At 42.1% G+C, this 12,751-nt stretch overlaps 1 protein-coding gene across 2 annotated transcripts in view; it reads left to right on the top strand.

Moving 5' to 3' along the window:
- The window catches only part of macrod2 (mono-ADP ribosylhydrolase 2), a 361,227-nt gene extending 348,775 nt beyond the window's left edge, over nt 1-12,452 (top strand). For both annotated transcript variants that reach the window (XM_029520733.1, XM_029520732.1), the window contains exons 16-18: nt 7,440-7,478; nt 7,982-8,053; nt 11,159-12,452. In XM_029520733.1, the coding sequence (XP_029376593.1) occupies nt 7,440-7,478; nt 7,982-8,053; nt 11,159-11,181 (134 nt within the window). In that variant the 3' untranslated portion in view covers nt 11,182-12,452. The remainder of the gene's footprint in view (nt 1-7,439; nt 7,479-7,981; nt 8,054-11,158) is intronic.
- Nucleotides 12,453-12,751: the final 299 nt, after the last annotated feature.

Raw genomic sequence — 12,751 nt, 5'->3', positions numbered from 1 at the left:
CATCACAACAATCTCAGCCTCAACACAGCAGAGACAAGCCACTATTACATCAGCCCAGAGGCTGCTGGAGCCGACACTCCCACTGTTCATTTCTCCCTTGATTTTTCTTTTGTTTCCTTTTCTCTCCTTAGACCTGTTTCACTTAAAAAAAAAAAAAAGAGGGAGCGAAAGAAGCATCACAGCAGCTCAAGTAGAGTGCAGTTTATCCTCATTATCCACGTCTTCACTTCTTATTGCGTGATTGTCTTATGACTTCCATCTCCAAATGTTTAAAGTTTGGATGACTGCGACTGCTTTATTTAGCACTGTTGCTCTGTCACTGTACTTGCAGCTTGCTGCATCCACAAGCGCCTTATGGTGCCCAGAAGCCACATGCATGTTGCGTAGCTTCCTTCCTTTTAAGATTCGTATCTCAAGGTGTAGTTGCAACAAATCCCTTTCTTAGAACTTTCATGAAAGTTTCTTTTTATACTTGTTTGCAAGTGTTGTTATGGGAATATATTGATTTGTGTATTTTACTGGCCTGGCGGTGCAGTTTGTGCGAATCAGAACATGCAGACACAAGTCGTTTGTCGCAAATACAGCCAACTCGGCAATGGTAGGACGGGGAATTCTTATTAATTGTTGTCCACTCAAATCAGAATCGAATGTTGCGGAAGTGACACTTGCATTTTTAGTCTTTGAACTACATTTGAAGAAAAGATTTCAAGCTTTTGTTTAATTGCTTGTTTTGTGCCCTTTTGTCTTGGAGTTTTTTGAACAATAGCATCCCGGCGGCGTAAATCTATTTCTCACAACCCATGCAATCTTTCCTGTGGCTATGAGTCGTCAGCACATAATTAACTCTTGCAATAACATTGTATAGTATAACACTGAGAGGATCCTCAGGGAGTCAGCTGCCACTAGCTGAAGACTTTGGCCTGCGTTTTTGTTTTATAGTTTTTTAAACTGTGAAAATCCAGCAACAGCAGCTGCACCAATCGCGGCCCTGCTGAGCCAATGTGTGTGAATACAGAGAGGAGACTATTTATCTTTGTCTATATTAATGCAGCTTTCATCATCGAATTCTGTTTGGCTTCACACAAGTCGACTCCTCCTTTCAAAATAGTTCATTTTGTTCAGCCTGTTGATCCTCTGAACTCTTGTGAATTTGATCCCATGGCTTGGTTCCACAGGCCATTTTTTTTTATCATCATCTTACTTTTGCAAAAATACAGAACTCTGGTCATTAAACTGGAGGCAGAGTCCAGACCAACAATGTTCACAATGTCCATTATGTTGGTCACCTCCAGCCCAGAAAGCTGCTTGAAAGAGGGGCCTCATATAACAGATTAGAAGGGACACATTTTTTCTGTGCTCCTTTGAAGTTACTCATTTGATCAGCTCTCCTATCTTGTCTCCTCCCCTTTGTTTGGTGCACAAAAACAGCAAATGAACCACCTCAAAGCCAACTGAGATTTTGTCAGCTAGCAGAGATGCAACAAATGTGTGATTTGAAAGTCTGCAATCTTCATTACATACACACACACACAGAGTGATGAGCGATCTGTTTCCTGGTCTCCTGATATCCAGCAGAATTCTGGCTGATATGGTCTTTGAGACTAAGACATGACATCGGGGACTGGAAGTCTCCAAACCTTTGAACTGCAAATGTCTTTTGCACATTTTTCACACACTAGCATTAGTCGAATATTGACCTCTTCCTCTCAGCTGCCCAAATGGACTCAGAATCCACAGAGTGCATCATGATGTAATAATAGCATTACAACATGATATCAGAGATGATAATTAGTCCATGAATTGATTGGTAAATTGTCAAAAAATTAATATTTTATGCTTCTAGCTTAATGATTTGAGGGCAGCTGTGGCTCAGGAGGACTCAAATTCGCCCCCCATGTATCGTGTGTGTGTGTGTTATCCAGATAGAGGAGTGCTGAATATATAGGAAAAGTGCTGTTTGAACATGTGAGTGAATGGCTGTAGTATAAAGCAATTTGAGTGGTCGATAAGACTAGAAAAGTGCAATATAAGTGCAGTCCATTAGACTGATTCATCTACTCATTAGTTGTAGCTCTTACTGTATTACAGAATTCAGCGTATTATTGCCATTATAAAATGATCAGTCAGGATAAGTCATGAGAGAAAACACTGCGTTGGATAACAATCCATGGATACCCATCAGCCAACATTGGTGAAGTGAAATGATGTAAAGGTGTCACGATAGTAATATCAGATGCAACTTCTTGATCCGCTGTAATTTCACAGCACGCACCTGACACATTAATACACACACTACTTACACTGGGGTTTATCAATCAAGCTGCACTTTTGCTGACCTTTGAATAGCAGACAGCCACTCTGCCTGGTTTTCGCTGCAGTCTAGACGAGCTCCATGATTATATTGAGCGGTCGGAGCCATGGTCTCCTGTTGGAAACCTTGAGACGCCCAGAAGAGAAATCACTTCATATCTGCAAATCTGTCAGCTGAGGCGTGTCCTTGGTGACACATAAAAAAAAAAAAAAAACACCCATCCAAGCCTTTTTTATATAAACATGCTGCTTTACAGCTCCCTCAGCTGTGGTGTGTCCCATTTTAATGTACCACAGCAGTGATTGGGGGAGCAGCCAGATCACCTTGTGTCAGATTCGCCCATCTTCTGCAAGACTGTCTGTCTGTGTCTTGATATAGTAAACCACAGTAGGTATTGAAGACAGCAGTGGGGCAGCTTCCTGCAGCAGGCACCACAAGCACCACAGAGAGAGTCTAAAGATTATGTAAAGTAATTCAGCGAGTGATGAGAGAGGAGCAGGCCACCACTGACAGCAGCTTTAGCAGGTATGTAGGTCACACAGAGGGGAGGCCTCTTTTGCATTTTTTCCCTTCCATGTCTATTTTTGTGTTGTCTCCATTTCTCACTTCTTAACTTAATCAGTAATTCACTGACTCCTTTCATCTTCACACATCTCAGTGTTCTTGCTCCCTTCTTATCTTCTGACAGACCGTGGTGACCATCTCACTCTACCTTCGACAAAGTGGGGAATATAAAAAGACTAAAAGAAGAGATCAAGAGTGAGAGACATTGCCAGTGGAGACATTTCTTTTTCTTTCCTTTCTTTCAACAACATGTCTTATCAAAGGTTGGCCGGTGGTCATTTTCCCCTCACTTTTTTGCGAGATCCCCTGTCAACTGTGCCTTCTCTCTTCTCTTGCCATCTTTGCCAGCCTTCTAATCATCTTCACTTTCTCTTGAGTTGCAGCTTAACCCCAAAGCAGATGGTGTCCTGTTTTCTGTTCAGTCATTCAGAGTACTTTGTGTTTTCTCATCTTGTCAAGCATGGCCCAGGCTCGTGTAATGAGCTTGGGCCTTTTCAGTCTGTTTAGAGAACCCTGACCCGACTCAGAGTTGCCCCACTGCATCCACCACTGCAAGGTTACCCAAACCCGCAGGGGAGCACAATGCTACTTAGTGTCCACAACCCCCGGCCTTTTCTTAGGGAGAAGAAAGGCGGAATATTAATGAAGACTCTTGGCTTTTCAGGAGGATGGCAGGAGTAGGGGCGGTCACAGTGTTTACTGAGTGGGCTTGTTTTCGTCTCCCTCGTCTGCAGGTCACAGCTCAATGCTCTTTAATTGGCTCAGATTGTCAGACACCGTTCCATCTCGTAGCAAAGAAAACTCAGGCTATCAAATGCTGACCCACCCCTCCTCAAAAAATCCCTTTTTCTCTTTCAGAAAGAAAGCTTATACAACTAAGGTATTTTCACAAGCCTCTACTATAAATTTAACATTAACATATGAAAATGGGCTGCTTTCCACATTTACCAGCTCATTAGTTCTTTTGGTCGGGCACTTGTTGAGGTCCACCCACTCTTGTTTTGCTTGAGCAGGGAGATGTTTTTAATTATCTTTGCACCGGGCATATCAGGCCCAAAGCTATTAGTCCATGCAAAGTTCAATGAGGGGCTCTTTGATACTTGTTTAATATACATGGCCCAATGCAGACCAGGCCCAAGTCCCTCATAGACCACCCAGTTCGAAATTAATTCTGTTCTCATCCTCTGAAAGGAGATGGAGCTTCTTAATAGATACTGTTACTGACCTTGACATTTTCCTATCTTATTCTCTCAAGATGAAGTGCTGGTGAGCGAGCAGTGGCCCTCCATCTGCTTCATGAAAGCCAAAGAAACCAAAGACCTTTACGGGATGTTTGATCAAGTCCAGCAAAAAATAGAAATGCTCAGAGAGATTCAATCAGAAAATGTTTTTCAATTGTGATGTGTTTGATTTGGGCATTTCACAGATGACATGATGGTGGGCAGGAAGAAAAGCTGCGGTGGTTTTCAGAGATCATACTGGGTCATGGTCATTGTTTGAGTGGGAGCAGCTGGACACCTTTGTGAGTTTGCTGGGATCAAAGCTCCAGGACCTGTTCAGATACAGACAACTCTGTGTGACAGTCCATGCCATGGTTTGGGGATCAAATGAATAGGAATCCTCCTGGGGAACTGACAGTGTACGACAGACACTCCTGAACCTCCATCGATTTTTATTCTTCCACTGCTCAAGAAAAGAGGTAGTTGAATGAAAGACAGAGAGGTGTCCTGTGTGCCGTGGGACAAAAAGAACCTCCTGTTTTGCTCAAGGCTCCTGTCTGGAACATTAAGCAGAGCCTGTTCCCATGCTGCTGTGTGGTTGACTCACTGGGAAGGCTGTCCCTGTGGGCCGACTGAGCTGGAATGGCAAGAACATTAAAACTGGTGCAGAGGCAGAACTGCGGTAAATCGTGACATGTGCTGTTTGGGAATGATGCAAAGTAACGAGAATATATCAGCAAATACCTATTTCTCTTGTCTCCATCATGGTCCGAATCTTAACTCAGCGTTGCTACTTAGTTCATACACATTTCCCCTCATGGCTGAGTCCTGTGCTGCAGTACACTCATGCTGACCAACAAAACGCTAACTACCTCTTGTCTAATAAATGAATTGAAGGTGGGGGGGATGTAATTTTCTGCTTGTCTGCATACAAGGGTGACTTATGCCCAACTCTCTTCCTTCCGCTCCCTTCTTTTATGTGTGTAAATGTGAGCGCACTCACACACATTCTCATCCTCCCCCTTGATGGCTTTTCTCTGAGCCTCTGAAGGGCCAAAGAGACGAGAAAAGTTAAAGAATGTGAAAGTTTGACAAACGTGCTCAAATGTTTTCGATCACCGGTGTGACCTCCATTCAGTTATAGAATAATCTGTCGCCACTGAAATTTTCTAACTCGATGGATAGCAAAAAGATACACTGATTGCTGCACTTAGATGAAGAGAAAAATGCAGATTAGATTACACGTTTAAAACTCTGATTATACCACAGCCATGCTGATGTTGCCTTCATGGAGAAATTAGTTCTCTCCAGACTAACCCCCCCCCCCCCCATGTTAAGTTTCTCGTACCATTCATACTGATAAAGAGACATGCCACCATGAAGGGTGGGAGATGCAGTCAAGGACCCCTCAGGGGCCTTGGTCCCGGTTTTAAGAAACACTGGTGTAAGCTGTCTAGTTTCCTGCTGAGGGAGTCGATTCAGTCTGCTGTTTTTCTCCTCTTTTCTTCATCAGCTCTCTGTGGACTCTTTCTCTCCTTCACCAGAACCTTGAGAGAGCCCCGTTTTTCTCTCTCCCCCCATCTTGTTTGTGTGTTTACCGCAGCACACTCGCATCCTGCCCTAAATGATTGCCCCTCCGCTGTCAGCACACAGGAGTCGAATTAGAGAGGGAGGCAGACCAATGGTGCTATAACCTCTGAGCTTATGGAAGGCAGGTGTGGGGGGAGACTGCAATCACTTGAAATTCTGAGCTTTTGTCTTTGTTTTGATCAGTGCTGGACATTAGAGGAAGAGGATGCTACCATAGCACCTGCAGTGTTTTTATAACCTGTGAGGGAGAAGTAGAAAGGAGCATCTGGAATGAGGCCAGTGCTTCAGTGAGCTCCTGCTGCTGCACGCAGCCACGCTATGCTAGCTGGTGATAAAAGGCAGAAATGATGAAGGCTCAGTTCCAACACCAGTTACAACAACAGGCACATTTCACATGACCCGTCATCAGCTTCAGCGTCTGCAGCCTAATTACGTGGAAACGTGCTAATGTATGGGAATGCATAATTTATTGCATACGCCGGCTTCTTGTACATACGTGGTACAAGATGTTTGGATACTTCCTGAGAAGTCAGACCAGAAGACATTCAAGAGTTCCTGGTTCTTCCAATTAGTTTTTATGATGGTGGTTTTGTCCACTTTTGTCTCTCGGTCAATGAACGCACAATGACCGCAGGACAAAACGCACAAGTAAGTTACAAAAAAAAGTTGCATTCAACAACTCTCAACTCTCTCAACAAAACCAAAAGTTACTTAATAAACCGTCTCTGCAAAGGGAAATGCAAAACCTAACTGGCTATGGCAAGTCTCTACACTTTCTATTTACAGTTTTGATATTTCTTGCTTCCCGTTAGTGACGCCAGTGTAATGGTTTTCTAATTGATTGAAATCATTCATTGGAAATAAAATCAAATGTTGTAAATAGCCTGAAAAATCGTCTAGTTTCACATCAAAGACATGATGTCATTTGAGCCCCTGGACAGTTTTAGGCTTCAACTCAATAGGTAGAGAAAAAAGGAATAAAGAAATACAAACTAAACAATAATGAGGGAGAGATCGTTGCCTCATCCTTCTGACATGTTGCATCAGATTATTATCAGTTTTACATTTTAGAAACACAGCTTGATGCGTGTTCTCTGTATGAAGCACAATTACAGGTCCAAATGGACGCAAAGGTAACCGGTTAAGCCAAAGATGTAGCTAAGACCAGAGATCATATATTTCTTTAAGGGGTTCAATGGCCTTGTCAGCTTGCTGCTGCAGTTCTATGAATCAGTGAAACCATTTTGGATTCCACATGTTCCTCTATCACGCCTAAGCATTTGTATTTGTTTACATCATCGCTGGATCGCCCGGGGAGAGCGGTTATTTTTATGGTGTGCTTTGTTTGGATGAATGTTTGTGGGGTTGGGGGTTGGGGGTGGGGGGTGGGGGGTTATGGGGAATAGGGGGGCTGTCTCAGACTGCCTTACAGGGCTAGCAGTCTGAAATTAATTTTGCATGGGTCTCTCTCCCTTTGCATGTTTGTTTTGTTCTTTTTTTGAAGTATAACTCTTCAGGAAGGCTCAGTATTTCCAGGCATGAGAGAGACTGGACTACTTTTTGGAGATAATCTTTGATGAGCAAAATGTATTTTGATTAAAATTAAAGGGCGAGAAGACGATAATAACAATAATCCTGAATAATCTTTCACAAATTATTACTTTTACTAATACCTGAGCATTTTATCCACGTCGATAAGGACTGACCTTCATGATGAATAACACATATCTGTCTTTCTGTGATCCTCATTGCAGATGTCACTGAGATCAACGACACTGGCACCAGCAATGGAGGTGAGTAAAGGTCATGTTTCCCCCCCATTCTGGGTGACACATCGTGGAAACCTGCCACTTAACAGAAACCTCCCTGCCATCTGTAGCCATCAGCCTTTGCCTCTCTTTTTCATTTCCTGCCTCTGCCACCCCCGGGTGGATATTTCTGACATGGCTGCCTGCATTCATTGAATATTACATGTTTGCACTTGGATTTTGGGTTGAACGCACTTAAACTTCATTGGTGAGAGCTGCACCAGGGATGTTCTGTGGATTCTCACTGAGGTATAAATAACAAACCTGTATTAGATTCCTTGATGTTCACAACCAGTTCAATCAATAGGGGATATTGTAACTATAAACGCTCAATTCGAGTCACAAGCTTGGCAGATTGTTCAGCTGAATTGATGCTTTTCTACACAGGATGAGTGGCAACAGATTGCTCGAATAACATTGCCTCCTCTCATATTTTGCCCTCGCTCCTTCTTGATTCTTTTCTTTTTTCTCGCCCCACACTTGTCTAGACGAGACGAAAGATCCTGTTGAGAGCTCAGGAGAACCCGATTCAATTCCAACTGACAGCATTCAGTCCAAAGGTAAGCGCATAGAGGAAACACTCACCCCGTGCACTTATCTCACACTCATCTCTATTTATAAGCAGGTTCTTATTAGTAGCCACAGCTGCTGAATTAAAATTCACTTCTTCCTGAGAATCCTCAGCGCTGTGCAGCAGTGTTACCCAGCTTCACCCCTCCTCTTCTCAGGTTTTCCCCTGCTTGTCTCCATCTTCTTGTCTCTGTAGGGGCAGGTGGCAGGCAGGCAGTTTGTACGTGCTCCACCAGGGCCAAATGCATTTGTAAATCCTCTCTAACCATCTCAAGTCTGCAGCTATGACCCTGATATTTTAGTGTAAACGTGTCAGCGTGTCTTTAGAGATTGAGTATGATGAATTACCTGCAAACTCAACAATCAGACATTTAATAAATCAAATGTGTACTGCATATTGTTTTAATATGCAGCCAACACAGGCGGTATGGGGCAATAATCATGCCAATAAATCATATTTGATAAGGATACCACATTGTTGTTATTCTCAGGTCTCCGTCGAGATTTAGGATAATAAGACGGCATGTAATTTGAAGGTAGACATCTGTGGAGAGTGCTATGAATTTCCATGTCTGCATTTGTTCTCTGTGCGGCTCTATAGATTGTTGAGCCAAAGGCTGGGATTTAGATTTGGGCTGCATACAGTTTCCAGGTAAAAAAAAAAAAAATTCATTAAGCAACTGTTGTGAACAGATTGTTAGGGTTGAATAAATAGGACAGGCTAGCAGCACATTAAATAACTTGGCAGAGAGTAACAGCTTGGTGCAGAAAGGAAAGGGCTTAAACAACAGCAGACAAATCACCAGAGAAAAGGCTTGTTGTTTTGCAATTGTGACTCTCAAGGCAGGCATGGTGGTTTGGGTGGGCTAAAAGGACCTGGGCTCACCCACGTGTATGAGTAGCTCATACTTAAAGACTGGAAGGACTTTTATTTTTCATTAATAAAGTCAAAATTGAAATACACAAAAAAAGACTTTTCACAAAAAGGTTAAAAGCAACATTTCAGCTCCTCCGACGCCAACGAGCCATTTTACTCCTGCCTAGTCTTGTCACAAACAAACGGCTGTGCAGAGGCTTTTAGCAAATGATGGCTGGATGAAAATCTATCCAAATGCGTTTTCTATTGAGACTGGAAGAACCTAGAAAACAATGCAGGCAGGACAGGGGTAGAGCTGCAAATTGACTTGATTGTCTGTATATTGCCTTTGAAAAATAGACTTCTGTGGAGACAAGCTTATGAAATGAAAGCCCAGTGGCTCATTCTGTCTCTTACTCTCTCTCACTCTCTCTCTTCACTTTAACATCAATCTAACTCACCCAGCTTTTGATCTCCTTCCCTACAGTCAATTTAAACAAATAATAATCCACCCACATCAATCGTACAAGATGCTGTTCACTTACATAGATTTAAATTGTCAATGCTCTAAACACACAGACATTTTGTACTCAGCAAAAAGTAAACATGATAGATGGGATATTATGTTTCATCTCTATATCAGCTGAGTGGTATACCCACGTGGGCACATAGTAAACACAAACTGTGGTGGTAAATAATCTTAGCTTTGAATGTAATTTAAAAAGTATAACTAACCAGATGTACTGGTTTCTTGTTTTTGTTTTAAACTGTCAGGAAGGCCAACAGTTTTAACTAAGCCCAGTCAAGATCATGCTGCTGTGGCTGACTCTGGGCTGCATGGTGGGATGACACAATACCAGAAAAACTCAACAATTCTCTATGTCAAATTTGGAAAGAATGACAAAAAGGAGAAAGCACAAAGTTTGCATACAGAGGCATGTTATGCGATCCCTCTGGAGACATTTGTTGACATAATATATTCCCTCATCACTTACCCTCAGCATCTCAAATAAATCCCTGAACCTGATATCGACCTGAACCCTGAAACCAAGTCTTCATCCTCAAATAAAAAGAAAAAAACAAAACAAAACGCAATCTTCTCTACAGGGACCTGCAATCCCCACAGTGCCACAAGTCACAAAGGGCTAGTGTGTATTAGGATTAAAGCCCCCTCTGGGATATAACAACAAGAGCACATGCACGCACATCCATCCATTGTCAGGGTGCATACAGCAGGTTAAATTGACTGCCATCATGATTTAGAGCGAAAATGTTCATTTGTCACATCTCAGTGTGTCAAAATGTAAAACTGACTTCTCAAAGAAAGGCTGCTAACATTATGAGCTACTACTAAACAAGCTGGCAGCTGTCACTGTCGCAGACTGTAACGGCAACATTTGAGGACAGAGAACACATTATCCATATTAAATTAACAATTGAAACTACGTCACAGATTCAGATACCTGCCTCTGAGGTGACCTACTCTGCATACCGGCCTCTGGCTGTCTATTACTTGTCACTGAACATCCATTTCACTTTCCAGATGCTGTTTTTATATTCTGTCATAATTTGAATTTTGATCAAAACACAGTTGCTGCTTTTATGGACACTTTTTACAAGTTCTGTGCATTGTTAGATATTTACGAGGCTTTCTTGGTGGTCGATTTGGTCCCAAAAGTTGAAGTATGTATTCAGAATATTCAGTCTTCACATGGAAGCGAATCTCAACACTTTTAATGGCTTCCATGAACTTCCATCTGTTGCAACATTACATGAATATTTCCACTACTGTACTGAAAGCGAAACCCTTAAGCAATGACAACATCACTCTGTGAATCAATTCATTTGAGATATAATAACCATATTCATCAATCCAATGGCATAAATTCGAAAGGTAAAGCTTTGAGAATTCAGGGTCATATTCTGTTAGTAAAACTTTCTTTCAATAAAACATCAGAAAAAAGTCAAAGATTTCCATGTAATATTTACTGAAAGCCCAATGTCAGGTCATAACACCTAAAGAATATCACTTTTCTGTCATAAAACAAAAAAAGAAGGCAGCAAATCATCAGGTTTTACCTTCAGTGTGTGTAATGATCATTTCAGTTTAGCAGAGCTTGTTCTAATCTTAATTTCACGGTAGCCTCTTCTGCAGAGCTCTGGATGTGATATCATCCCTGAACCAGTAATTCAAACATGCAATATCTAATTTCACACTGTGGATTTGTTTTCCACCCAGACACCTGTGAGAAGAATGAATGACCAGCTGAGGGAATGGACAATCAACCTCATCTGACAGCCAGCAAACTGTGCGTCAGCCAACCACGTTGGTGTCAGACTGACCCATGACACTATGGGGCTCTGACCCTGGCCCAGGGCAACCAGTTACTCACAAGATGCTCACATTCCCAACTTTATTTTGCCTTTTCCTTCTTTTGTTAAGAAACTACTCATCCCTGAAGTATGTATGTACTGTATGTATATGTATGTATGTACAAAAAAAACCTTACTCTAGGACATATCAACCAGAAAAGATGAGCCATACCTCACTGTGTGTTAGAGTCATACATCATTTTGCCAGCTGGGTGCGATGAGATAAACCAGGTTCAAGTCTCTTTGTTTGATCTAAACCCACTGTGAGAGCATGGTGAAGCTGTCAGAGGACAACAGCCACAGCTCCTTCATGTTGACACTGCAGGCTGGGTGATGCTTAACATCAACCATCCGCTTGTTCCTACAACCCAAATACCACGACGGCATCCAACAGTGGAATACCTGACAACACCTTGCATTTGTAAGCCTCTTCGGAGTGCAACACACAGACACCTGTAACAGCTCCTCATGCGCTACTGCAGCTCGACCACTGTTTGGTTAAATAAGCTAATAACTTGATTGAGAAAGGCAATGTGCCCCTACCAAGCCTTGTCGTCCTTATCTAATATCGCTGATAATGTCCCATCCCCCCTCCGCTGCTGTAACTGCAGCTTAACTCATTTTACCCGAAAACTGTTCATCAGCACCCACGCACACTAAAGAGGATGTGTGTCTTTTAACAAATCAATTAATTTTTTTTTTCTTTGCCATTTCCAGTGCATGCCAGAAAATTGCTTTGAACTTCACCAACTTAAACAGGAATTACAATCCTCCTGGCTTCCGCTTGTCTCCTACCCAGATTGTCTCTAACTATATTAAAAGGAATCTGCCTTATTTCGTATCAGACAAAATCTCAATCACAGACCTAAGGAGATGGTCCAAGTATGAATTCTTGGTTGTGTATTGCTTGCTGATGATTAGTAATTTTAAAAACATCATGTTAATGGCTAATACCTGTTGTTACTGGTTTTTTGGTTTTTCCTCAGTTAATTTCAAACATGGTTTTGGTTTCTTTTAAATGTTGGTATGATTAATGAATTATTTTTCAGTGGTGCCATACAAAAGATGAGATGAATTAAAGTTCTATGAAATGATGCCTTCATACTTTGATGTTTGCTTTGCTAAACTATAACAGAAACAACTAATAAAGTTTAAGGTGGAAGCCATGTCTCAGCTTTTAATGTTGCATTGTCCAGTGTCTCGTCTTTAATTGTCAGGAGCTCATTTTTGATGTCATTTTAGTAGCAGCTACTACAGTTAATCTCCCCTCAGCTCATTCATGTGAAATTGAACAACTGTAACAGAACAATCAGCCCTGTGTCTTTGGGTAGACTGAAACAATTAGTGTGTCCTGTGATCTCCAGCATGCTGCCTCTCTACCCCTCAGGCTCCCTCCTGTATCAAATGAGAGAAGATATCTGGCAGACGCTCTCCCCCCAGAGCCTCACGCCCTCCCCCT

The sequence above is a fragment of the Echeneis naucrates genome, chromosome 15 (assembly GCF_900963305.1).
Source record: "Echeneis naucrates chromosome 15, fEcheNa1.1, whole genome shotgun sequence".
Taxonomy (NCBI): Eukaryota; Metazoa; Chordata; class Actinopteri; order Carangiformes; family Echeneidae; genus Echeneis; species Echeneis naucrates.
The sequence above is the reverse complement of the archived record's forward strand: the minus strand, read 5'-3'. Positions and strand labels throughout refer to the sequence as shown.